Below are 25,747 nucleotides of genomic sequence, written 5' to 3' on the forward strand. Positions count from 1 at the left end.
TGTGATGCAGACAGGAGCTGGCAAGCTGGCCTCCTCATCAATTGAAAGGTCTTGCATCTGTGGCATGATGAGATCCCATTCTCATCTCACCCTCTGTCGGCATTATTTCGCTCTTGAAACAAGTACACCACCATTTATCAGTCACCCGGTGTCTCACGGCTCCAGCTTCAACTTGTTCCACTTCTCTGTCCACCCTCTCTCTCTCTCTCTCTGCCCGTTCTAACTCCATCTGGTGAATTTCGGCTTCAGTATATTCGGGTTCATAAAGATATCCCCTTGGCTGAATGCTGAAGTCAATATATTCATGGTCGCTGTCGTAGTCAGACATGTTGTTGTTAACTTTACCAGCAGTAAACAAAGTGAAACCTGCGCGGCTGCCAGCTGGAGGCAGCGTGGAGTGATATGAAGGGAGAGAAAATAGTGCCAAGCGTTTACGAGGTCTGACTTTTTCGTGGACAACGGTTTTGTAATGTTAATATATCACTCTTTCGAACACATATTGGTTTGAGAAGAAAACGCTTTATTTTCGTGACCCCAGCAAACTGGCCGGACTACTTTCGTCTGGACCAAAACTGGACCGGATCTCTGCTCACCGGAGGCTGTCGGGGGGTAAGTCTGTGTGAATGAACAACACTGCTGACGGGGATGCCATACAGATTCATGTCAAAAATCCCAAACTATCCCTTTAATATATTTGCAACTTGATAAACAGACATACAGTAATAGAAAATGCAATGTTTTCTTTAAAATGCCCTTACTGTTGCAATTCTGGATCTTAAATCTGTGCAGAAACCTGATTCTAGGAGCTTGAAGATGCTCAAGAGTCTCTATACTAAAACAAATTGTAAGTTATTGAGTAAAAATACATGATAATAACAGTTTTATGCCTATTTGTCGTGGTATCTAATCAGCAGGCATGTTTGGCTTTATGGTACAGACATGTAAGGTTATATGAAACTTAAAGAACTCATTATCTTACTCCTTCCTATCTGCCATCTCTGTCCTGTTTCCTGTCTGTGGCTCCTGCAGTGACATAGCCATTAAAGTACCAATTTCTTCCTCTAGGATAAAGGCAAAAAATAAAAATCCAATCAAGAACATAAAGCAGTAACGTACCATCAGCTGTCTTCAATAAACAGCCAGATTATTCCAGGAAGTCATACCTTGATAAGACTTAATCTCACAGAGCGATATTAGTGAGCCGTTTTGTGCAAATGTCAATTTGCAGAAAAGTTGGCACAATTACAACAGAGGGACACTGATTTATTCTGCATCATGCAGAAATACCTTGTGGACGAGGAAAAAAATATTGCCGGGCAGTAATTCCATTGTTTGTGCATTATGAAGCCCAGCAAGTTGTTTGACAGCTTAATGGCCAAGTTCAGTGGAAGGATTACTTGCAGCAATTTCCAGAGTAATGTGAATGTTGATAGAGTTAGTGCCATGCAGGGCTTTAAGTCCCAACGACTGGAGCGTAACATTTTCCTCAAATTTGGTGACTTTAACAAGTTGTCGCACAGCATTTCACAGCCGTGATCAGACAGAGATACCGTGTGTTAGTGCAGGAAGACACACTTAATGAAGACTGCCGGTGCAATTTAACAAGTTGAGGATTATGCCCCGTGCTATCATAAAAGTGTGTTTTGGACTTAACAGAACATTTTAGCTCGCAGAAGTTTAGTTCCAGTTACTTCTAAAGGTGCAGTTAGTTAAACCGCTGAACTACAAGCAGTTTGGATGTTTTGTGCAGATTTTTTGCTCACTTTGAACTCATTTTTACTTCAACATAAAGTCTTGCATCTTGATGGAAGCAGAACAACTGTGGCTAGAAGTAGAGAGAAGAGCAAAATTACTGTTTGTGCAGCATGATAGTTAGAAAGCCATGAATCATAAGAAAGGGGGGGGAACAATGATTGAATTTCTTTAATTATTCTATACGCACATTGTTATTATTATTATTATTGGTGTTATTTTTCTTGTTATACTGTATTTAGATGTTTTTATACTGGCATGATGTTGCGCCACTAGTTTTTCTCCTTTTTTCCTAAAATATTTCCAGATTTCATGACAAAAAATGTTGCATTTTTCAGGTTTTTTTATTTTGGAAAAACTTGAAAAAAAAACAGGAACCTAGAGCCCAATTCTTACCAATTCTGAAATAAAATCTGACTCTTGTACGACTATAATAGATATTTTGTTTGGTTTTCATTATAAGTCTCCTTGTGTCATTTCTGTAAACACGGTCTGCAGTTCAACCCAGAAAACCCAGAATTTTTGGAACTTGACTGTTGGTCACAGTTTAGTACTAATGGCTTCTCATTTGTGTAGAGGAGCAACAAATTCTTTTTTTTTCTTCTTGCAGAATCTAATTAGTCCAAACGGTTTATATTTGGCAAATTATTGAGTGAGAATGAGACATCTGAAATAAAGTGATTTTTTTTTTTTTTAAATATTTGATCAATTATCACAATTTTAAGGTTAGATTTGGTTCATTTTCCAAACTGAACTGCAAATCACACACAATTAGTTTTTGGACTGTGAGAGAGCTGAAGATCTGTTTTGTTCTTACAGTTTCTGCCTCTGAGAGATGCTGTAATTTTGGTGATATTTTAGAAAAGAAAACGTGCCTTTCAAACCTGCTGGTGGGTTTTGGAGTTCAAAGGGTTAATGCCTCTTTACAAATATTACCAGGCAAGTTAAAAAATCTTCAAAATGCTGTAATTTCACAATTTCCCAGCGTTTCATCACAGCCGGCTATGTTTTTTGTGTTGATTTTGGTCTCTATCGCCTCCAGTCCCTCCACTCGATGACCAAACGTTCGGGTAAAAGAAATGTGTCTCTTTAATCTGCCACCAGAGAAAAGACACTGAGCAACTCTGCTGGAATCATGATCTTGCACTCCAGGCCTCTACTTGTGTTTTTTTTTAACTGACATGCCTTTTTTTTAGCTTGTTGTTATGGTGATTTGGCAGCGAGTTGTGTAATCCATCACCATGGGAACATAACCAAAAGCCGTGCGTTTGTGTGACAGTGATATGAAGGAAATCTGAAACAAAGATATCCTTTTCTGCTTCCCCGAGAGCGCCGAGGCATTCAATTGAGAGGGGCTCTATACGGGCTGCGGGGTGGCCATGACACTATGAAGAGCTGCCGTATAATGGACCTCCAGCACAATGGACCAAAGGCTGCTGTAGCTGTGTTTATGTGAAAGGCATCACAAGCAGCGGATAAGCAGCGAAAACCAAGATGTCGTGTGTCCCGTGAGGGGAAAATCGGAATGTTGATTCAGCTCGAACCTCTTGACCCAAAACTCAAGGGCGTATGATGTCATGCGAAAATATTTCACACTCGTGTTTAAACAGGGGCGGCCGAGGTGTCGGCTTTGTGGGCACAGAGCTGCACATTTTATACGGGAGGAAACAGAAATTGGAAGCAGAAAGTCGTAAGGTCCGCTCAGATTTGTGGGACAGAATAGACATGTAAAATATCAGATTTGAGCTTAGTTGATACAGTTTTGTGTTTTGGGGTCACAGATCTTAGACTCAATCCAATGGACCAGTGTGTGGCGACATAGAACTGTTGCCTTTACCGATCATTTCTGTGTTGCTGAATTCATATATCAGCTGTTTGCAAAGTCCAAATATGCCTATTTTCAGTCTTTTCTTAGAATTTGACATGTATCACCATTTTTCGCAATGTTATGTTGCATTCATGACGAGTATCACAAACAGAAATACAAATAAAACGTAGTTATTAATAGTTAGGTAACACTGGACTATGTAAAATAGTCCAAATCGGCTATCCTGCCTTTCCCACCCCAACACGCCCTGATATCCACACCCGCCTCCCCCAACCTGTCGAGGCAGATGACCACCTTCCCTGAGCCTGGTTCTGTCAGAGGTTTTTTTCCCCTCCCCATCCCAGTCTTTTTCGTTCCCTCATAGGGAATCCAAAGCAGTCTTTGGCTTGTTGAGCTTTCTGTTCTCTGTTTGTACTTCATAAGGTCTGTGTTGATTTCAGCAACCTTTATTCAACACTTTGGCTAAATGCTGCATTTATGGTCAATGTGTAATTAGAAGCAGTTTGCTCCAGTTTGCACACAAGCAAGTGATTCCTGCCACCCCTGCTGAGTGTGATTATATGGCAGATGCAATTTCCCATCATCGCCTATGTGTCTCAATAAGATGAGATAAGATGGAACTTTATTAATCCAGAGGGAAATTCCTCTGTCAGACATTGCTCAAATAAGCAAAATTACATAAGAACAAATACAGAATGTTATAGGACAGCAGAAGTATGAGATATTACTGAAAACAGAAATAAATGAGCTAAAACAAGACGAGAATAGAAAAGCTAGAATGGCAGTGATTCTGAAGAAGTAATATAACGCGTCATATGGAAATACTGCACGTAAAAATTTTAATATTGCACAGGATGAAGAAACATTGCACTTGAAATTACATTATTTATGAGATGGAACCTATGAGGAATACTACCTTTGTTTATTTGAGCCATAGTTACAATTTTAAGCCAGTGCACTTTCTTTGAGCACGGGGTTATGGTTCAAGGTCAGGTGTTTGGTGAAAAGACCTGAAATTCATCAGTTACCCAATGGCAATGGCATACATTGTAGTGGCTACATTTCCTTGAATTTAAAAGCAAAACTGACAAATTTACCAGACTCATCTGCTCACCTGTTTTGGGATGCCATCACCCTGTTAAATGGCCGATATCATGGTGGATTATTCCCATACATAAGAGTCAGTAGGAGCCTTCTCCACTTCTTCACTCAGCACAGTTGTTGCTAAATTATCACCTCATTTAAAGGTGGTGAAGCTGCAATTTAGCACTTAGAAAGAGGAACAAAAGTTCACATTTGGGAATTGGAAATGATAAAGGAGGTATAAATCAGTGGAAATCAGTTGAGTTTGAATTTCAGACCATTATTATAGCATTGTCCATTTGCTGGATTTTACTTGGTGTTTACTGTGGTTTGGGGTTAAGCAGAGGTCATCTGCGTTTTCAGGGCTACTTCCTGTTTATTAATTACCAGAACAGATGATAACGTTCACTCTGGTGACAAACTCTTCATTGGCACAATGACCATTTAATGGGCCGATAACGTCCAAACCAGAGCCCATGGCAGCCATTCCACTCATCAAGGAAAACTGATTACTGTCGTTCGCTAACAAGTTTTCATTTGCATAACTCACCAATAGAAGAAAGTCTTTGTTCCCCTAAAAAAAATGAAATCCCCTGGTCAAATGAATGGAATATGAGGCTTGCATGAGTTCCATTTTAGCCCATGTGACTAAAATATCTATCTAAATGACATAGGCAAAGACACCGCCAGGATTTGCAAACAAAACACATTTTTACCAGCAACAAACTCAATTGCCTACTGACTAGGCATCAATAATCTATGAATCCCTGCTAAAGTGATTGTGTCTCTTAACAGTGTCTGCAGCACATGTAGCAGAGACACAGTGGTGTGGAGTCAAGTGGTGTCTTTACAGTAAAATGTTCACTAGTGTGTGAAATATATTGCTCCACAGTTAATGAATAATGATCCCATCAGCTACTGTTTATAATGCTACTCCAACAGAAATGTAAATACGTGTAAATAACATTGGCAGATAAACGAAAATTTGTCATAGACATGGAATTGTACAGTTGTAGTTGTTTCAAATGTGGTTTAGCAAAGTCAAATATGAAGTACTAATCAAATGAATTTCTGTTTAATGATGAAACTGGTGGTATTGTGTATATTTCTGTTATCATCCTTTAGTATTAAGGATTATTATTTATATTATTTAGCCAAATCTAGAAAATCTCGAAAACAATTAGCATGATATCTTTCCTCTAGGTCTTTTCTTTACGTCATTTCCAACAACAAAACTGTAAAATACAACAAAAGGAGTTAGCAGACCCATCAGGTAAAGGTAAAACCCTGCTGGAAGATCCCATTTCATGTCCCGTGTGTGTGGAAAAGTCAAAGATTCTCACGCTTCCTTTCAAAGTAAACTTCTGTCAAGATGCCTGGAGCCAAACCCTGACAGCTTGATGGTCACCAAGAAGCAGAAGAAGGCTGTCGTCATGCTGGGTGGCTCTCAAGCGTGAGGCAGGATGTGGTTTAAAGTCTTCATCCTGGCTAATAGCTTTCCTGAACAAACAGAGGTTACAAAAATGTTAATAGCATGACTAAATGAAATGCATACCAGTGAGGGGATGGAGAGTATCCCCACCGGCGATGAAATTTAATGATCACAGACAGGAAAATCAAAAGCAGAGTGGGGAGGATTCACCTCGATGCTGCCTACGGCCCCTTCGCAAATAACATGTATGTCTACAAACCAATCTTATTTCCTCATCGCCACTTTTTCCCAGGAGCCAAAACGAGGTCTCATTTTCATTTTGCCAGTGAAAAAAAAAAGAGATATTAACCATAGACAAAAGCTTTGGAGGGTTTAGCTGATCACCCATAAATTATCGTTCATTTGTACTAAAAATGAAGAGCAACAGTTGTGTGACTTTATCGTTCTTAGCTGTAGATCCGAACACAGAAGAAGCACATGAAGGAAAGAATCTGAAGCTCAAATGCTGAAAAGAAATTTGTGCGAGAGTCAAGAGTCAAACGGGCCTGTTTGATTGTGACAAGATTTTTATTTCTTATTATACACTTAAGAACATTTAATTGTTACAATTAAAAGATGTTCTGAATTTGAAAAGGAGGAGGCCACGTCTGAAGCAGACATCTCAAGGACACATTTCTTTTCTCCTTGCAGTCTTAAAAGAGTCTTTTGTGTTTGGAGGTGAAGCTTTTGTAGGGGGCTGTGTGTGACGGAGGAACGGCCACCGAGTGTTCCTTCCATAGAAAATTAGTATAACAACCTGGAAAATGATGCCACCAGATCACCGGCGGTGTTACCATGGTGCAGCAGGAAAGTTCCAATTACAGGAGAGATGCTTTCTGCATAGTGACACTTGCTGTGATGATTCAGACATTAAAACTTGTTCTGAAATAATAACCGAGATAATTCTGGGTAGTTACGACTTGCGTTGTGTCAAAATGTTTGACAATTGTCAGCAGGTAAACAAACCTTCAGGTTAGCTAAAAAAAAAGATAAACTGCAGAATGATCACCCATGCAGCCCATAAACATGTCCATGTTGAATGTGATACATCATATTTACCTTATTTTTGTGGATTGTTACAAAGATTCTGCTCTCACTTTTGATTTTACCTTAAAAAAAACACCAATCTACACCAGTCAATGTCAACATTAAAACCACTGACAATTGAAGTGAATAAAACAAATCATCTCGTTACAAATCAATATGAAACAGAGGGTCATGCATGGATGTGGATGTTGCTTTGTCATGCACCACCCACCTGAACATCGCTCACATCTGGTTTATCAAAGTCAAATATATAGTATTAAATGAATTAAGGTTTAATGTTTAAACTAGTGATATTGTATATTTCTGTTATCATTCTTTGACCAAAACCAATGATTAATTGATCCAAATCTTAAAAATAGTTTGCAATAAATATACTTTATATTACTGTGTGCGTAAAGCTGGCTAAAAGCACACTGTAGACTATCAGTTATGAAGCATCTTCTGCTTCAGTCTGTTCCTCAGAAGCTAAAAAAACAAAAGACCTCCATATGTGAGTTGACTTTTTACAATTCCTTGCCCACCCTCTTTTTCAATTACGGACTTTCCTTTAATCTTGCCGAGACATATTGATGGACTAACGCCAGAGGGCTGAAAACATATATGGTAATAAAAAGTATCTTTGTCCAGCGTTGTATCCCGTTACGATGTTCAGCAGAGCCTTATTATCCCCAAAGGGCTGCAATTAGAGCCGTGCTGCTGAATCTGGTAAAACACAATGAAAGACTGCCAATGTATAACCTACAAATCAGCATAATGTAACATTAATTAGACTCACAGTGATTACAATAAAAGCCAGGAAGGTTTTGCAATAGTGAAATTAGAGCCACAAAGGAGAGGCTTTTTTTTTTTTCAAATCAGGAACCTTGCACACAAAGTTAACTTCAGTCTGTTGAATGATATTTCAAATAGAATGAGAGCCATCTTGTCTCGGTCAATTGCATGCATCAGCGTTGTCCTTGCACTCCTCGGGGCAAAGCCGTTGACAGATTGGTCAAAATGATGGTTTAAAATGGAGGTAAATTGAGTGTAATGCCCGACGCGCACTCATTTTTATGGATGTAACTTGATATATTTTCTTTCATCCAAATCATTCAGGATCTTTTCCCGGCTTTTTTTTTAGGTCACGGACGCGCGGCTTATTTCTGAAGTCGGCCCTGCTCAGTCAGAGAGATGTCATCATTTTAGATTAAAAAGTCCACGATGCTCCATAAAAAAAAGATGAAGCTTTATTGATCGCCGTGGGGAAATTAGGTTGTTGCATCTGTAGAAGTAATGGGATTCAGCAGGAGAGTCAAGTAGAGCTGAGGGATAAAAACAGAATCTAAAACAAGCAACAAAACGAATGAAAACAAGACACTAGAGGAAATAATTGACCCGATTAAACAGATGATCTTTAATAAGTTTAACTTATGGATGTGATGCATCGGCGGGAACTTGCAGATAGTAACAACAGTAGAAACACACTGCAGATTAATGTAGTTGATCAATAAAAGAGCACGTTTCAACAAATTATACAAAGCTAGTTCATTTCAGATTGAATAATACATGAATTCTTTTGCACGATTCTTCTGCAGCCTTTGTAATGGTAGCTCCATGATAATACGAGGCTCGGTTTGCCGCACACAGAGCATCCCCTATGGGAAGCCCTGTTGTCTGGAGCCCTATAGATTGCATCAGCCTCAGATTGTATCGAGATCACGCTGCCATGAGGCATTTGCATCCTTTCATCAATACACTACTAATGCATGCAGTAGCTGCGCCCACAAGGCTCTGTTTGGCAGCTGAACAACAGAAGGCCGGGGCCACGTTAGAAGCTGCAGCGAGCCGAGGTTCACACTAACTACACCAACTGCAACTTCATGTGCCGGTGCGTGATTAAAGTTGCAGGCTGGCAACTCGCTCCTGGCCTTCGTGTTTCTCTCAACTTTAAAGAGAGGTTCAGCTTTCTCATACTAGTCGAGGTGTTGGTGAGTGTCCTGCCAGCTGAATTTGAATTGAAAAGATTCTTTGTTTAACCTTCTACGCCTTTAAGTGTATTCAGAAGTTTGGAGATAAACAGGCCTCCACCAGAAACAGAAACCAGACGCAAAAGCAAGCGAGCCAGAAAAGATTAGACAACAACAAACTTTATATATAATGACTGCAGCTGGATGTTAGAATAGAATAGCCACCTTATTGTCACTCATAACATACACTAGTTGGTGCACATTTGAATGACATTTCATTGAATTAGCTCGCCATTGGACTGGTAAAGAAAATAATTTAAAAAAATATATATGTATATCACAATATACACAGTATATACAATGTAAACACCTAAGTAATATCCTATCTACATAATGTATGTTACTACTATGATACTGTTAATGCATGTTTCGCTGAATTAATTACAGAAAACAAATTAATTATAGAAAAAATAATGTGTTCCCTATTTTCTGCACACTCCAGCCCAGTAGGTGGCGATAATGCACCTAAAGTCTGTTTACCAGTCGCACAGAAGGTATGCAGGACACTCTGAGTGATGTCAGAAAGTTTGGTGAACAGTGAAGGAAGACGAGACCATATTGAGTTTGTTGGGTTTCTTTTTAAAAACTTCCCGATGTCAGCTTGGATAAAAGTGTGGTTGTGTGCAAACTGTGCAACAAAGAGTTGTCTGATCACCGCAGCACTTCAAGCCGACGGCATCACCTCATTGCAAACATGTTGCTGTTAGCACCAAAGCTAACGTTAGCTACGACATACCTGGTACCAGCTAACACTGTAGCCATCCTATAATAGAACACTTTTCGAGACATTGAAAGTGTTTGAGTTTGCAAAGCCCTCAAATGTTGAATATAATTGCTATAATTGCACTTTGAGTTTGCAGTAATCTGTGACTGTAGTAGACATGAAAAATGCAGATAAATATAAATGAAGCAAACATTTTTAAGTTCACATATATGACGATTAATTAATTACAAAGCCTCTAATTCATTCATTCATTTAACCGCATCCCACCGCTAATGTATACACTACAGGCCAAAAGCACAAAAAAAGAATCATAGTTTCATTGGTATACTGTGCCACAAAATAAACATGATTACCACATAAAGAGTCTTTCATCGGAACACCTTTTTACTCTATCAGGTATTCCTTTCTTTACTCGGTTGTGACTCTTGCAAATCTTCTCAACTGTAACACAAAGCCCTTCTTTGCTTTTGTTAACATTTATTCAGCAACTGTCTGGTAGCTTCAATGGATACCTGAAGGTGTACTGAGAAAAATGGTGCACATCAATGAAAGGAACATCTGATCATGCAGTAAATACATCCCAGAATCCATGGAATTCAAACTGGTTTTTAAGAAAAATGTTGTGAACAGAAACATGAAGTTGCTTCCAAACATTTGATCTGTAGTATATATGTACACTATCAGTCAAAAGTTTGGACACGCCTTCTCATTTCATGATTTTTCTTTATTTTCATGACTATTTAAATTGTAGATTCTCATCGAAGGCATCAAAACTATGAATGAAACACATTTGGAATTATGTAGTAAACAAAAAAGTGTGAAAAAAATGAAGACATGTTTTATATTATCAGATACACACATACCGGGCTTTGCAAAAGTTCTGTTACACTCGGTTTCATGATCTTTAGAGACGTTTACATGTCGGAGTGAAAAATGCCATTAAATAAACTGAAAGTTCTACCTTATAGGCAGGTGTCCTTAATACATTTTATTTTCTCCGGTGAAGTTGTATCAAGATGGAAGTCAAAAGAGTTGAGATATCTGCTCTCCTTCGTGCTGAACATCAGCCGGATGACCGTCCACAGAGTTGCGGAGAGGCTAAAGAATGGTGAAGATCTTTCAGGTCTTCACCATTCTTGAAAGATCACTGAAAGATCTTCACCATTCTTGAGCCTCTCCGCGACTCTGTGGACGGTCATCCGGCTGATGTTCAGCTGCTTGGCTCTGTCAGACTTGTTGTGGCCAGCATGAAGGAGAGCAGATATCTCAACTCTTTTGACTTCCATCTTGATACAACTTCACCGGAGAACAAATTTGTGTTAATGACACCTGCCTATAAGGTAGAACTTTCAGTTTGTTTAATGGAATTTTTCACTCCAACATGTAAACGTCTCTAAAGATCATGAAACCGTGTAACAGAACTTTTGCAAAGCCTGGTATATAGGCACATATGCATGAATAGATGCACCTATAGATACATACATTATATGTATACAGATACATGCATTTGACTGTGTATATATATATATATATATATATATATATACCCATACATTCAATTTCATCTTGACAATGCAATGTCAAGCATTAACAAAAACGTCACAAGAATCTGCTGCAGGAAATTCAAGCCTGATGATGGATTTAAAATTTCAGTGCATTTTCTTCCAGTGCAGTTTATCATGAGTATCATCGCATTGTTTAGCTGTCTGCACTGTAAATCTACGGTTTTATTTCACTCACCTGCAACTGCTGCCTGTTTTCTGCAGAAAAAAAACCCAAACCAGTCCTACAATCTTCCCAGCACGTCACCACATCAGCCTAAAAGAAGATGATGTGGACGCTGCATTCACACCTTGCTGAAAAAAAAAAGAAAACCTGCTATTGTGCAGGTTTAAATTGTGCAGCCAGCCATCGGTTTAAGTCAAAACTTTATAATCAATATGAGGTTGCACAGTGCACAGTTTCAACTCAGTCTACACTTTATCCTCTGAACCCCCAAAACCTGCCTGTGGATTTGAAAGGTAAGGCGTCTTTAAAAAATGGACAAAATAACAAGCATTTACCAGAGCCAGAAACTGTGAAAAGAAGAAAAACAATTGCTGGATTTTGAACTTTCGGACAGTTTCTGTGCTATTCATCTTCATCTTATCTGAAAATTCACCAAGAAAAAGCTGTTTGCTTTTGACAGACTCTGCAAAAAAACAAAAACAAAAATCTATGGTCCTCTGTGCAACCGAAAAGTCATTTAATACTAAACTGTGACCAACAGTCACATGACAAAAATTCAGAGATGAACTGAACTGAAGTGCATGCAGTGTATTCATGGAGCAAGCAGGAGACAAGTATGAATCAAACATGTAAGCAGAAAAATTTCATAAAAATCTAAAAAAAATATGTGTTTATTAGCACAGATGTGAAACTGTTAACTCAGCTACAACCAACAATCACATGACAAACTAGAAAAGCACTCGGAGAGCGCATACCTCCGCCATGCCGTTTGTCAGTCCGTCTGTGTGTGTGTGTGTGTGTGTGTGTGTGTGTGTGTGTGTGTGTGTGTGTGTGTGTCTGTCTGTCTGTCTGTCTGTCTGTCTGTCTGTCTGTCTGTCTGTCTGTCTGTCTGTCTGTCTGTCTGTTTGTCTGTTAACAGCATAACTCAAAAAGTCATGGACGGATTTTCACCAAATTTTTACAGGATGTCCGGAAGAGCAAGAGTAAGAATCAATTAGATTTTGGAGGTGATCCGAATCACCGTCTGGATCCAGGAATTTTTTGAAGCTCTATGTCCAATTGAGAGATGGCATAATCCGTCCATGACTTTTTGAGTTATGCTGTTAACAGACAAACAGACAGACAGACAGACAGACACACACACACACACACACACACACACACACACACACACACACACACACAGACGGACAGACAAACAAACTCCGGTGATTACTTAACCTCCTGGCGGAGGTAATTACTGGCACTTTTTGTCTGAACTGCAGGCAGTGTAAAACAAATGAACCATCTAAGTAGTAAAATATCTGCATAGTAGTACAATCTTTCTCTAGTATTGGTAGAACCTTTAGGTATATGAAAAAATGTTTCTCAATTTCTGTAAAATGAAAAGTCAAATACATTTTCGTTTAGTTTTTTTTATGATTTGTGGCTTTATAACTATGTTGTATGGCACAAAGTCACTGAATACACATTTACACCACTGTTCAAAAGTTTGGGGTCACTTACAAATGTCCTTATTCTTGAAAGAAAAGCATTTTTTTCAAGGAAGATTGATCAGAAATACAGTCTAGACATTGTTCATGTGGTAAAAGACTATTCTAGCTGGAAACGGCTGATTTTTAATGGAATATCTCCATAGGGGTACAGAGGAACATTTCCAGCAACCATCACTCCTGTGTTCTAATGCTACATTGTGTTAGCTAATGGTGTTGAAAGGCTCACTGATGATTAGAAAGCCTTTGTGCAATTCTGTTTGCACATGAATAAAAGTGTGAGTTTTCATGAAAAACAAGAAATTGTCTGGGTGACCCCAAACTTTTGAAAAGTTGTAAGTTCTCTCTACTTGTAGCCATAGTGGTGCTGTAGTTCCATAGAGGTGGAGGACTTAATATTACAGTGAAAAGTAGTGTCAGAGTGAGTAAAAGTGTGTCAGAAGCAAAGAACATCCAGAAACTGATGATGTATAGAGGGTTAAAAATGTATCTTATCTGGCAGGTTTTAGACATCTGCCAACAGATACTCACACCACACTGAAATAACTGGAAATCACAAGCCTGACAGAGTTAAAACGAGGTTTGATCTTTAAAGGTTAAAGCTGAAGTAAATGACAACTATATAGCATGATTTAAATCTGGAATAAATGCGCTTTTGCATAGATGCTTGTAAAAGCTTTCGAGAAGATTGAGAGAAGATTGAGAGTGGAGAAGCTGACATTTATTTACAGCAGCGTGATGCATTATTACTGCGCTTTATGTGAACTTCACATTCGCTGGAACCTGTTTGAGAAATTCTTCTGCAAAGCCTCCAATCATTAGTCAGGCGGTTCAGTCTTTTCACGTTCGTGTTTGCACAACAGTGGCTGACTCTGGACTCACACGCTACTGCTCATGATCAAAACAAGGAAGCAGGAAGAAAAGAAAAAATGTGTGGGCAGTTATGTTTTGTGTCTCTTCAAAGCGTCCTTAAAACAAAACGTATCGTCTCTTCCACAGCGACGCTTCTTGTTTTAAAGCTCAGCTGTTGACTAATTGCCTGGTAAATATTTGATGTCAAACAGTCATACGTAGTCTTTTCAACGGGGCTTGTGACGTAACTAAATGATAGCTCCTTCACAGGCCTTTAATCAGGAGACCACCATACTACATCTCGGCTTAGCTGTTGCTTCATCCAAACAGCCTCCTGGACCACGACGACTCATAATATAAATTATGGATGATTTTATGAGCGCATATAAAGAAGCAGTGATGAAATGTTCCATTTTCCACTGATGGTGTCACGCTGGTTATATATTCTTCCATTTTAATCTGCAAATTATGCCTCATTAAAGCTACACTATGAATTTAATTTGGAAATACACCACTCTTATCAGCTTAAATTACCAAGTGAGACTTGAACAGATAAAACATTCCATCTCCACTAATTGAGACCCTGCAGATTCACCGAGCTACGGCCTCGTGTCAGATATTTCCTGTTCAAAGGAAGTGATTGATTGAAAATTGAGAGTGAAAGTCAAAATGTGTCTAAAACCCTTGGGATGGCATCAACCGGAGGACCGACAATCCTTAGATCATTAGATCAGTTCTTCTTGTCGTCTGTTTGTCTCCAGTAGCTCGGACCAGTCAGGTCTGAGTTTTCCTGAAATGCTTCAGAGCTACAGTCAAAATATCTTCCATCATTTCACGAGTTTCCCACAAACAGTTTCCCTGTGTGATGAAACTTCATGCACACCAACGGATTCCACACATACATGCGGCACATATGGCCACCTGTGCTCAACACAATGATTCGAAAAGATTAAATGCCAATTAGCTGTAAAGGTCACGTATGTGGATAGATGGGGGATAGAATATTAATAAGTGATTTCCATAGGGGGTTTTATTACCATTAAGGAGACTAAGAAGATTTCTGGGTTAACAAGAGGCAGCATCTCTAATTCTGGAGCTTCCATACAGGCGCTTTAAAGGACAAATATAAATAGGATCAATTTTCTTCAGTTTGTTGGGTTTTTTTTTGACAGTTTAAGGAGTTTTATGTTTAGATCTGTTGAAAGCAGTGGACTGCTGGGGACTGCTGGTTTAAAGGAAGCCAGACAAATAGTTAGACTTTTGAAAATACTGACTCTCCATCTGGTAGCATAGTTGTTAACTAGACCATTAACTTCGTCTATGAAGTATCAGCAGAGCATAGTTGAAGAAAATTAGTCTAAATCTCCAGATGTAGACTACATGTATAAACTCGCTCTCTGCTGCACATTTCACAAGTCTTTTTCCTCTTCTTACACTATCTGTATGTTACAGATTTAAGAATCCAGTTCACTACATGACACAACAACCACGATCTGTATAATTTAAAGTTTTGCAGAGGATTTAAATCATCTAGTAAAGCAGCCTTGCTAGTATTTCTACCAATTATCCATTTTAATGAACATGCTCGCTTTCATATTTGCATTTATTTCACCAAAACAATCCCCCATCACTATTTTAAGGGCTGAACAACCTAACACAACTTGCTTAATTGGTTTGAAAACTCAAAACCAACCACCGGAGTGTTTTATTCCCTCCTATAGCAAAATGATAATGAGGTGCAGTCAGACCATTCTATGCAGTGCTGTGTCAGCGCTACGGAATGGTCTGACTATGCAGGACCAGTAATGTGATAGCACACATTTTGATATGATTTCATTTGCAGGGGAAGCAGACCGAGGCTATTTTGGCCTGAAGGAAGACAGTGAGTTGATATTCACCCCCGCCTGGGGAAAACTCTTTCTTCTCTTTCTCTGTCTTGAAACCGTGCCGCTGTGCATACATTCGAAATGAGAAAAATACGCCAGATGTTTTGAAAGCCGCCTTATGCTGTTTGACGATCGATATCTGACATATATTTGAATCGCCTCCCTGTCTAATTCCTGCGTTTGTTGTTGTTGTTTTCACCTATGCGGTTGCAGCGCTGTGGCCTATTTATGTTTCCAAATCTGTAGCTGTAACACACAATGTTCTCACCCATAACTGTGATAAATGAGAAAACTGTCTGACAAAAGCACTTCAAACAAACATCAGGCTGGCCTTTACTTACCCTGTATCACATTTCCATTCGCACCACTGGTGGGCAGTTCATGGTATAACCGCCACAGAGGCAGACAGCATTATTAGCTGGCCTTCGTGTCCGAGTTTCTTCTTCATCGCCAGGTCAGGTGCATGTGATGAAGCACAGACATGCTCATTCACACCTTAGATCCGTTTAATCTGATGGAAATGTGCTAGACATGTGCGCACGCCTCAGGAGATGCTTAATGGAGTGAAATACACGACAAATAGCCTGTAGAATGACTGATTCACTCACTTTACTCTAAATCATCAAATTGATCGGATTTCATGCAAACTCATGTGCCGAACAAACCTTCCCCAGCGAGACTGAAGCTCAGATGTAATTTCCCCATGCATATAGATGAAAACCGATGGAATATAAAGCCACACACATCTCAAGTGTGTTTGAGATTAACCGGCCGCAGTCTGTTGGCAAAGGTTATCCGGGTCTGACTCAAATGGAAACAGACTTTCCACAGAGATGGGGCAGAAATATTACTAACTGCATCAGTGTTTCAAGTGCTAATACAGCCTCCATCCTGGGGCTAGCATATCTTTTCCATCTGCATATTATGTTGCATTCATTGCTAATTGAATGGTAATGTGAACCATTTTGGATTATGGGGTTTTATTTGCATACAAAGTCTCTCTGAAAAAATAAAAGTGTGAACACAGAATTCCAGAATTAAAAGATGGCAACAAAAAAAAAGCGCGGCATTTGCCGAGTTGAAGACTGTGGAGCTCCGCAGAGTGACTCGAAAGGTATTATTTCACCGTTCCAAATAATAGCAGTGTACTAATGCTCACAGCGAAGTAAAAGAAGGGAGGGAATGAGGGCTAAGATAAAGAATCGATAGGGAAACCCTCTGCGCTGGAGCATTAGTAATTCTGTAAGGATGCTCCATCTCTCTCTAAACCCTCTCAACAATTTTTCCTGACCTTTTACTTGAAGAGACGTTTATGCACTCCTCTTTCTCAAGATCAAATGTCTGCCCTCCTCATAACATCCTCTCTATATATTTCCCTTTGACTTGGCAGACTTGCTTTTGTTTGACAGCTTCTGAAATGTGCAGCGCAGTTAAGTCTTTTTTTAGTATTATTATTTAACTATGGAACGAGACTTTTCCGCTTTAGTCAGCTGAATGCTTTTGAGGAGATGAAATGGTGCCACTTTCAGATCCTCCAGAATTTAAATGCACGACACTCTGCGGCTTACCTGGTTGAAGTGAAGAAGGTGGTTGTGTTTTAGTGGATTATTTGAGCTGAGAGTGTGTCTAATTGCGCAATTATAGCAAACATTGTCCCAGGAATATGTGTTTGCAAGGCTTTTCCCCCCCTACATATTTTTGCACCATTAGCAGCAGGGCCTCAGGCTGCGTTCAGAATTTTCTATCAGCAACAAAAGCGGCTGCATTTTTTTCTTATATGAATCATGACAAATGTGCTTCCCTGCATTGGCTTTGGAGAAGAAAAAAATAAGTTTGGGATGTTTTTCAATGTTCTATAAAAAGCAATAAGTGGATTGATGATGACGTTTTCCAGTTGGATAAATAAGCTGCACCATGGTCGGAGTCATTAGCCGTTTCCTTATCTAAAGTATCTTTCTTAGCAGACTGTTATTGGCATAACAGTAGATGTGGAATAGCACCGCCTCAGCCTGAGAGCAGCCCGATGTTTTCATTAATTGACATTAGACAAAATAATCTGATGAATGGAAAGCGCCTTCAGACAAGAAACCCACTCGTTCAGCCGCCACACACACAGAGCAGATGTTTCACGTAATGGGAGCACAACAGGAAGAGAATTCAATTCAATTTGGCTCCGGGTCTAATAGGACATCAAGTGGAAGAGGAAGGCGATAGGGTTTCACACTGGAAGCCCATCTGTGTCCGTGCTCCCCTTCAAACCCACCTACATGGTGATGTTGTTAGGCTACAATGAGACAAGCACACCCCGATGCATCATAGGCAGTAATCACCTTCTCCAATGACGTCCTGAGGCCTCGGGCTTCGGAGCAAGGGGCAAAGATTTGTTTTGCTTGATGGCATTCATTGGCATGTATTGTCATTGTACACTTTCATTGCATTTAAAAGGGATTAGGAGTCTCCTGAGCAGCAGTCAGGTGACCTTCTGGCCGAGAGTGTCGATGTCGTTTAGGGTTGGCGGTTCTCAGCAGTTTGCCAAAGGCTACAAAGTATTGAGCTTTTGGATATACTCTTGCAGTATTTGTTTTTTTCCAGCAACATGCATCGTCTTCTACGATCAATCATTCATCTATTCCAATCCTAGATGAACGAGAACACTGTGTTTATTTAAATTTCATCTCATGCATTGAAGTTTTCTATATAGTCATCATATGTAAAGGCAGAACAATGCAGCCCAGTCTATTAGCTTTATTAGTCCACAGTACAAAATGTTCTGTTTTTACACAGAAGGCTGTAAAGTTGTGAGATGTTTCATCACCCGAGCAACCTACAAAACAACCGGAGCTTTGTGGTTAGCAATTACACATCTGTCTTTGAACCTAAACTGTGGTCTTTTCCTCGGTGGCAACATTAAACCAAGTAGATCTGTCGTGTAAACAAAAAGCAACCAGCGACTGGAAATGACAGAAAACAGCAACTAGAAACAGCGGAATAAAACTATGACTGAAAATGATTGAAAACTGTTTTCGGTTATTCTCGGTAACAGTTTTCCATCACTGTTTTCAGTTAAAAACGGTGACGGAAAACTGCAACTGATACTGACAATAAAGAGAATAGCAACTGCAAATAGTGACAGCAAACAGAAATTAAAATTTGCAACAGAAAGCAACTAATGAAAACGTGACAGAAAATGACTGAAAATAATAGCAAAAAACAGCTGAAAACAGTGACAGGAAACTGCAAGTGAAAACAGAAACTAAAAATGACTTAAAAGAGTGACAGAAAACACTGAAAGAGACAGAAAACAGAAATGGAAAAAAAAAAACTTTTAACCTTTGGCAGAAATCACTAACTGAAAACAGTGACAGGAAGCAGTGACAGAAAAGTTAAAAATGACTTAAAACCATGACAGAAAACAGCAACAGAAAATAGCAACTGAAAACAACTAGAAACAGTTCCAGAAAACTACAAGTGAAAACAGTGACAGACCACAGAAGGTAAAAAGCTGTGAAAACAGTGAGAATAAACTACTAAAAACAGAGACAGAAATAGCAAATGAAAGCAGCAAATTAAAATGAGACAGAAAACAACTACTGCAGCAACTGCACATACTGACTAATAACAGTGACGGAAAACTGAAAACAATGACAAGATACAGCAATTTAAAACAGTGACAGAAAACAACACCTGAAAACTACTGAAAGGAGTGACAGTAAACAGTGGTTGAAAATGACAGAAAACAGCAAACTGTTGCCGTCATTATCATAGTAAGAAACAATGAACACGGCACATTTTTATACTGCAGGACCAAACTGTTTAACACACATTAATCACGGCAGTAGGTGATGAAATCAGCGTTTTTATAGCAGATGAGATGATCTCATAGATTACATGAAAACATGAATACTGACCTTAAACATTTGAAAATAATGTAAGAAACACTGCATGATCGGAATCTGATCTCTATGATAGCGACAACATGCATGTTTAACAGTGATTTTCATTTTAATTCATTAAATATTATGGGATTATTGCTTAACATCATCTCCAAATGTAACTCCTGCTTCATTTACCCTTCACTCCTGCTGTATTCACTTTGACTGTTAAATTGCACATCGCTGATGATGCAAACAGTCAGATACTGTGCGGTTATTGGCTCGCGCACGCTCATAATGTCAGCAAGCTGTTTTACCTTAAGTTCCCTAATGCGGCCCTACAGCCTCGCTGGGTTTAAACGAGCAGATGCAGGAGGGACCGAGTTGGAAGGAAACTGCTCTTGAAGCCAAATCGCCATTATAAACAGTTGCAAGCTGGAAAGTGTTTTGTTTTGGGCTGTTTGGCCAGCAGCAGGTGCTTGTGGAGACACATGGAGACACATTCCTTTAAGTGCCTTGCTCAAGGCCACCTCAGCAGTCGTTTGAGAGCTTTCACTTGATTAAAAAAAAAGTCCCAGCAAGTCGCAGGATTTAAGGCTGAGCTTCAGACTGCCGCCGCCTCGAGACGTAGTGAGATAGATGCCTACAATGTCTACTTACTTTTTAAATGCAGCAATAAAATCATATAGACCTTTAAACGGTGGAGGGGTAAAAACACACCTCTTTGATATTCAAGTTGGCAGGCGTTGCTAGGTATGTGTCCTCACTCACAGTGGATTCTTTTCCCGAGGACGGGATTAGCCGGAGCAATGTTGTGAAGTTGTCGTGCGACTCGTAAGAGATGCAGGATTTGGATGGAGGAGAATGAAGCCGGTCGAGGAGCCCCTTCAGAAATTTCGTGCATATTTGCCGCTTTTAATGCGATCCGAGACAAGAGCTGCTCTCTTCACTCACATTCCAGAGAGGTGGAGATCTGCAAATGACTGAAAGCAATGACAGGAGGCACCAACTGAAAAACTAAAAACAGTGGCAGAAAACACTAACTGAATTAGAAAGCAGCAAATTAAATGGTGACAGAAAATAAATAATGACAGAAAACAACTGAAAACAGTGACAGAAAAAAGCAACAGATGGCAGAAAATTAAGAAGAAACAGAAAATGAGTACAATGACAGAAAGCAACTAAAAACAGTGACAGAAATTAACAACGGAAACCAGCAAATGAAAAAGTGATAGAAAATAGATTATGACAGAAAACAACCGAAAACTGTGACAGAAAACTGTGAATGAAAACGGTAACAGAACACAGAAATGAAAAATGACTGAAAATGGCGATGGACAACAGCAGCAGAGAGCAGAAAATTAAAAAGAAAAGGAATATACACTGACAGAAAACAATTGAAATTGGTAACTAAAAATGACTTAAAACAGTGAAAGACAACAGCAACGGAAAATAGTGACAGAAAACAGCAAATGAAATAGTGACAGAAAAAAATGGAGGTAAAAATGACTTAAAATGGTGACAACAAACAGCAACAGAAAGCAGAAAATTTAAAAGAAACAGAAAATGACGATAAACAATGACAGAAAACAAGTGAAATCAGTGACAGGATAGAGCAGTTGAAAACAGAAACTAAAAATGACTTGAAACAGTTACAGAAAAAAGCAGCGGAAAGTAGTGATAGAAAATAGAACTTAAAAAAAACTAAAACAAATAAAAAGGTGACAGAAAACTACGAGTTAAAATGGTGACAGAACACAGAAGCTAAAGAGACTTGAAACAGTGACCAAAACAGCAACAGAAAATAACGACGAAAACCAATGACAGAAAATTACAGAAGCTAAAAGTGACAGAAAACAGTGAGTGAAAACAGCAGAGAGGTGCAGAGCCAGACAGTCTCTGAGTAGCTTCTCTCATCATTCCAGCTCCTCCGGCCTTCTTTAGGGCCACGACTGCTCATTTGTACGTGCGGGATGTTTCCCCTCGGCTGTGGCTTCGCCTTTTGTTTGCCGTTCGGTTTATGGAGCCCACACACACACACACACACATATGTGATCCGTGGACCCTCTTCTTCTCTCTTTTATTAAGGGAATTCCAGCCACATGTGAGTGAAGCAGCAGATACCCTCCCCCCTCCTCTCATTCTCATGGATTTTCTCAAGGGGGCTAAAAAGCAGACGAAAGAGGAGGAGGAGGAGGAGGAGGAGGAAGGGAAGCGGAGCTAGGCTAATTCATCAATAACCTTTACCTAATCCCTCCCTCTCTCCCCCCCTTCACCCTCTCACTCTCTTACTCTCTCTCCCTGCCTGGAGGCATTCAGGCAACTCATCCATCCCCCACCACCTCACACACTCTCTGCCTCGACACGTCCAAGGAGAATGAATCGAGCTCGCAGAGTGTTATTCCTTTGCATGTGTTGCGTGGTGTAGGTCGAGTCCTCGGAGGGCTCGGCTGCGTTGTGTTTGGAGTCTCGGCTCTGACCCCGGGAGCTGAAATGGTGATTACAGACCAGGGACTAGGTGTGGCGAGATGGGGCGGCGTCAGAGGCTTTGTCTGTAGTTTCCCGTACGGCCCACCAACCGGGAGGAGGCTCTCCGGCTGTCTATCAGCGTCTGTCCCGGAGCCATGCACAGTCTGGGATTGAACGAGCCGCCGTGTGGGGCTGAGCCACGCTTCTTCCACCGAGAGTGCCGAGCCACGGGGAATATCAGACGAAGTTCAAGAAGCTCAGTGGAACCTTTGTAGCCGGCAACAGGAACATGACCAAGTGAGGAGCTGCTGCAGGAGCGTGTTTTCTCTTTTTCATTCATTCTTTGAGGGCTTTTTTTTTTTTTACTTTTTGGGACAAAGATTCTCTGAGAAGACAAACTTCTGCGGAGTGCTCAGACGTTTGAAGAGGAATTCAAACAGATCTGCTTGATTTTTTTCTTTCTTCTTCCACCCCACAGCCAGATTTTTTTTAAAGGATGAGATTCCAATGATAAAACCATTTGGAATATGGGACTTTTAATCTATGATTTGGACCATGGGGACAGGCAACTATGTTTTTGTGTTCAGCTCTGGGTAATCCTGATAAGTATGTCGCATTTATTCCATTTGTTCTTTTGCCCTACTTTGATTTCACTGGAGTGACTTAAGGTGTTTGACTTGTTGTTATTCTGTATTGTAGTGTGTGGCATCAAAAAACAATGTGGAAGGTGTTACTCTGTGACTTAGGGTCACCTTCATTGGTGCACATTCTACATTTTTTTGACATTTTAAAGGGTTTGTGTGTTTGTAAGTGCTCCTTAGAATTAATTAAAAGCCAAACCACTGATTAAAAGTGTTGTCATGTTGCAGGAAAAGATCAAGTCTTGCATCTTGTTAGTGTTTTGCCGGGTAGCTTGAGCTCTGAATGCTTGACAGCAGCCGGTTATGGTCTGATTAATGTGTGTTGACCTCCACTTATCCCCTCTACAGCTGACTGACCTGTTTCACTTTTTGATTTTCTTGTGTCTCTGACTTTCATTCTCGCAAACATTTTCTTTTCATGTCTTGTGATAAAAGTGAAGCTATATTTAGAAGTTTAATCTTTCCCTTCTCTTTTCTCCTTTCGCAGCTCTTGCAGGGAAAATCTCTCCAACCAGCTCAGATGCCCTCCTCAGTTCCTCGGCAATGACAGCCAGTCCTTCGCCGCCCAACGTGTACCTGCCCGCCAACTTCAAAATGTCCAATGCACAACTGGCTTTCTTTTTGCGGGAGGCTCAGATCACAGGACAAACCGTTGGCGGTGGCGGCGGCGGCGGCGGTGGTGGCAGTAGGAGCAGCAGTAGCCCCAGTACTGGACACCCGCTGCAGCGCTCGGAGAGTTTTGTGGTTTTCCAGACAAAAGACCTCCCTGCCATCAACATAAGCTTTGGGCCTTTTGCCCGGGACCAGGCTCTGTCCAAGGAGCTGCTCCAGCCAGCCAGTCCTCTGGATATTCCTGGCCAGCTGACAGTCAACTGGAAGGTGAGAGCCTTCATTGTTCAGGCGAGGGTCTTCTCCAGCAACCCCACTGTCCAGGTGTTTTTCTACATCGCCGGCCGCGACTGGGACGACTTCAAGGCTCAGGATAAGCTGCCGTGCGTCCGCCTGCACGCCTTCCGGGACGTTCGTGAAATCAAAACCTCCTGCCGCATGAAAGGCAACCTGGCGCAGTGTTTGGCCCAGCTGGAGCTGCCGCCGTCCTGGTTTAACACCAACGTGGCCCCGCTGGGTCGGAGGAAAGGCTCTGGTGACGGGCTCCTTGACGGCCTGACCAGCGAGACCCTCCAGGCTGAGCTCTACTACACGCTGCACGAGCCTAATGTGGATGGGGAGTGCAGCGAGGGTCACAGGGGCGGTGGCGCGTCCAGGGGAGAACCTCTGTCACAGCACCCCCTACTGCGCATCGGCAGCATCAGCCTCTACCAGGCCAGCCAGGAGCAGCTGCTGGTGGACAAGCAGTTAGACAAGAACATGTTCCTCAGGCTGCCCGAAAAGCCACTGAAGCCTGGAGAGACCCTCAAAATCTTCCTCTACTTGATGCCAAACTCCACCATTGAGCAGTTCTCCCTCAAGTAAGTCTCCTCTAACATGATGCGCTGATTCACTGCTTCCATCCTCAGTGTCATGTTTAATGTGTTTCTATCGACACGTCTTCTTTCCCTTGAGAACTGAAATGGTATTTTAAAAATTCCACATTCAGATCAGAGGCTGATTCTGCGGGTTTTCATGTTTCCATGCAATCATGTACACAAGAATTATTGATGAATAGATTACTCGGCTGCTTCCTGGTAGATCTCAGCCAACATGAGTAATTTCCTCCCTGTCACAAACTGCCATCTTACATCAACCTCCGTAATTATGCTCACACATAATTATCTGCAATATTTTCAAGGTTTGGGCTCCAGGCAGAAAGACTGCATATAAACAAAGCTGTCCAATGTGAAAGCTCCATCTTGCAAAGTTCCCAGAGGATTGGCTCATAAGGAATATAGGATTTACACATTAATGGAACAATTACCACCACGCTGGATGTCTTCATTACAGTCCTAATAATCAGCCTCATTCAAAGCAGCATAATCAGATAAAGCTTTTTACATAACCTCCAAATTAATTGCAGCATTTTACGATAGCCTATCATGGTGAGCGAGCAAGTGCAGGCAACATTATGTAATGCCAGTGTTCTTCGTTTCAGGCTTCAAGCACACGAATTGCGCCCCCATTTGTGTTCATTTTAGGTCTGAAGAGACAAATGAGCGTGTAATCACACATTTCATCCTTCTCATTAATTTTTCCCTCACTGAGCCAAGTGATGTGCCAGCAGTAATTAAAGTCAGGTATGATGAAGCAGACAGGACAGGGTTAAAGTGCAGCAGCGCTGTAAGGTTCACCTTTTGAAACGGTGGCTTGCATCCAGAGATTTCTTTGTTCTCTTGCATGAATAATTTGCAGTGAGCTGCTCCTCAAAGCAGTTTGTGTTTAAAGACCAGGTAATGGTTGTGCATCGACTACTGAAGTGCCCTGCCGCAGTGTATACTGTGGTACTTCAAGTGGAGCAGAGAACAAACTGAATCCAAAGTGTGGGCGACAGCATTAGCATTACTTCCATTTAACATATTATTTCAGGCATTATTTATTTATTTATTAACCTTTATTTAACCAGAAGAATTCCCTCTGAGATTAAGAACCTTTTAAACACTAGCAAGAGAGAAAAAACTAATAAAAAAAGATTAAATCTGCATGCAAATGATGAAAAACAAGTGTGGAATCGGCCTCAAGAACTCACAGTTTGGATTTAAAAGCACTCAGTGAGATTAACTCGGTTAGTTTCTGCAACATATTCCATGCAAAAGATGCAGAGTGAACAAAAGACTTGTTATCCAATTCAGTAGAGGCATACGGAATACAAAGCAACAAATGATCTTGTAAACAGAAAAAGTAAAAATCATCAACATGGTGTTGTAAATAAGCCAATGACTAATATCTAACTTGCTTTTAACA

The 25,747-nt window shown here is 40.5% G+C and overlaps 1 protein-coding gene across 2 annotated transcripts in view; it reads left to right on the forward strand.

Annotated features, from left to right (window-relative positions):
- tmem132e (transmembrane protein 132E) overlaps positions 1-25,747 on the forward strand; it is a 627,726-nt gene that overhangs the window by 422,367 nt on the left and 179,612 nt on the right. The window contains exons 1-2 of one of the 2 annotated variants that reach the window (XM_022189115.2): positions 21,971-22,817; positions 23,340-24,321. In XM_022189115.2, the coding sequence (XP_022044807.1) occupies positions 22,739-22,817; positions 23,340-24,321 (1,061 nt within the window). In that variant the 5' untranslated portion in view covers positions 21,971-22,738. Of the gene's footprint in view, positions 1-21,970; positions 22,818-23,339; positions 24,322-25,747 lie in introns of those variants that run through there. The other variant, XM_051937379.1, reaches the window with a different exon arrangement.

This window comes from Acanthochromis polyacanthus, chromosome 17 (genome assembly GCF_021347895.1).
Source record: "Acanthochromis polyacanthus isolate Apoly-LR-REF ecotype Palm Island chromosome 17, KAUST_Apoly_ChrSc, whole genome shotgun sequence".
Classification (NCBI taxonomy): Eukaryota; Metazoa; Chordata; class Actinopteri; family Pomacentridae; genus Acanthochromis; species Acanthochromis polyacanthus.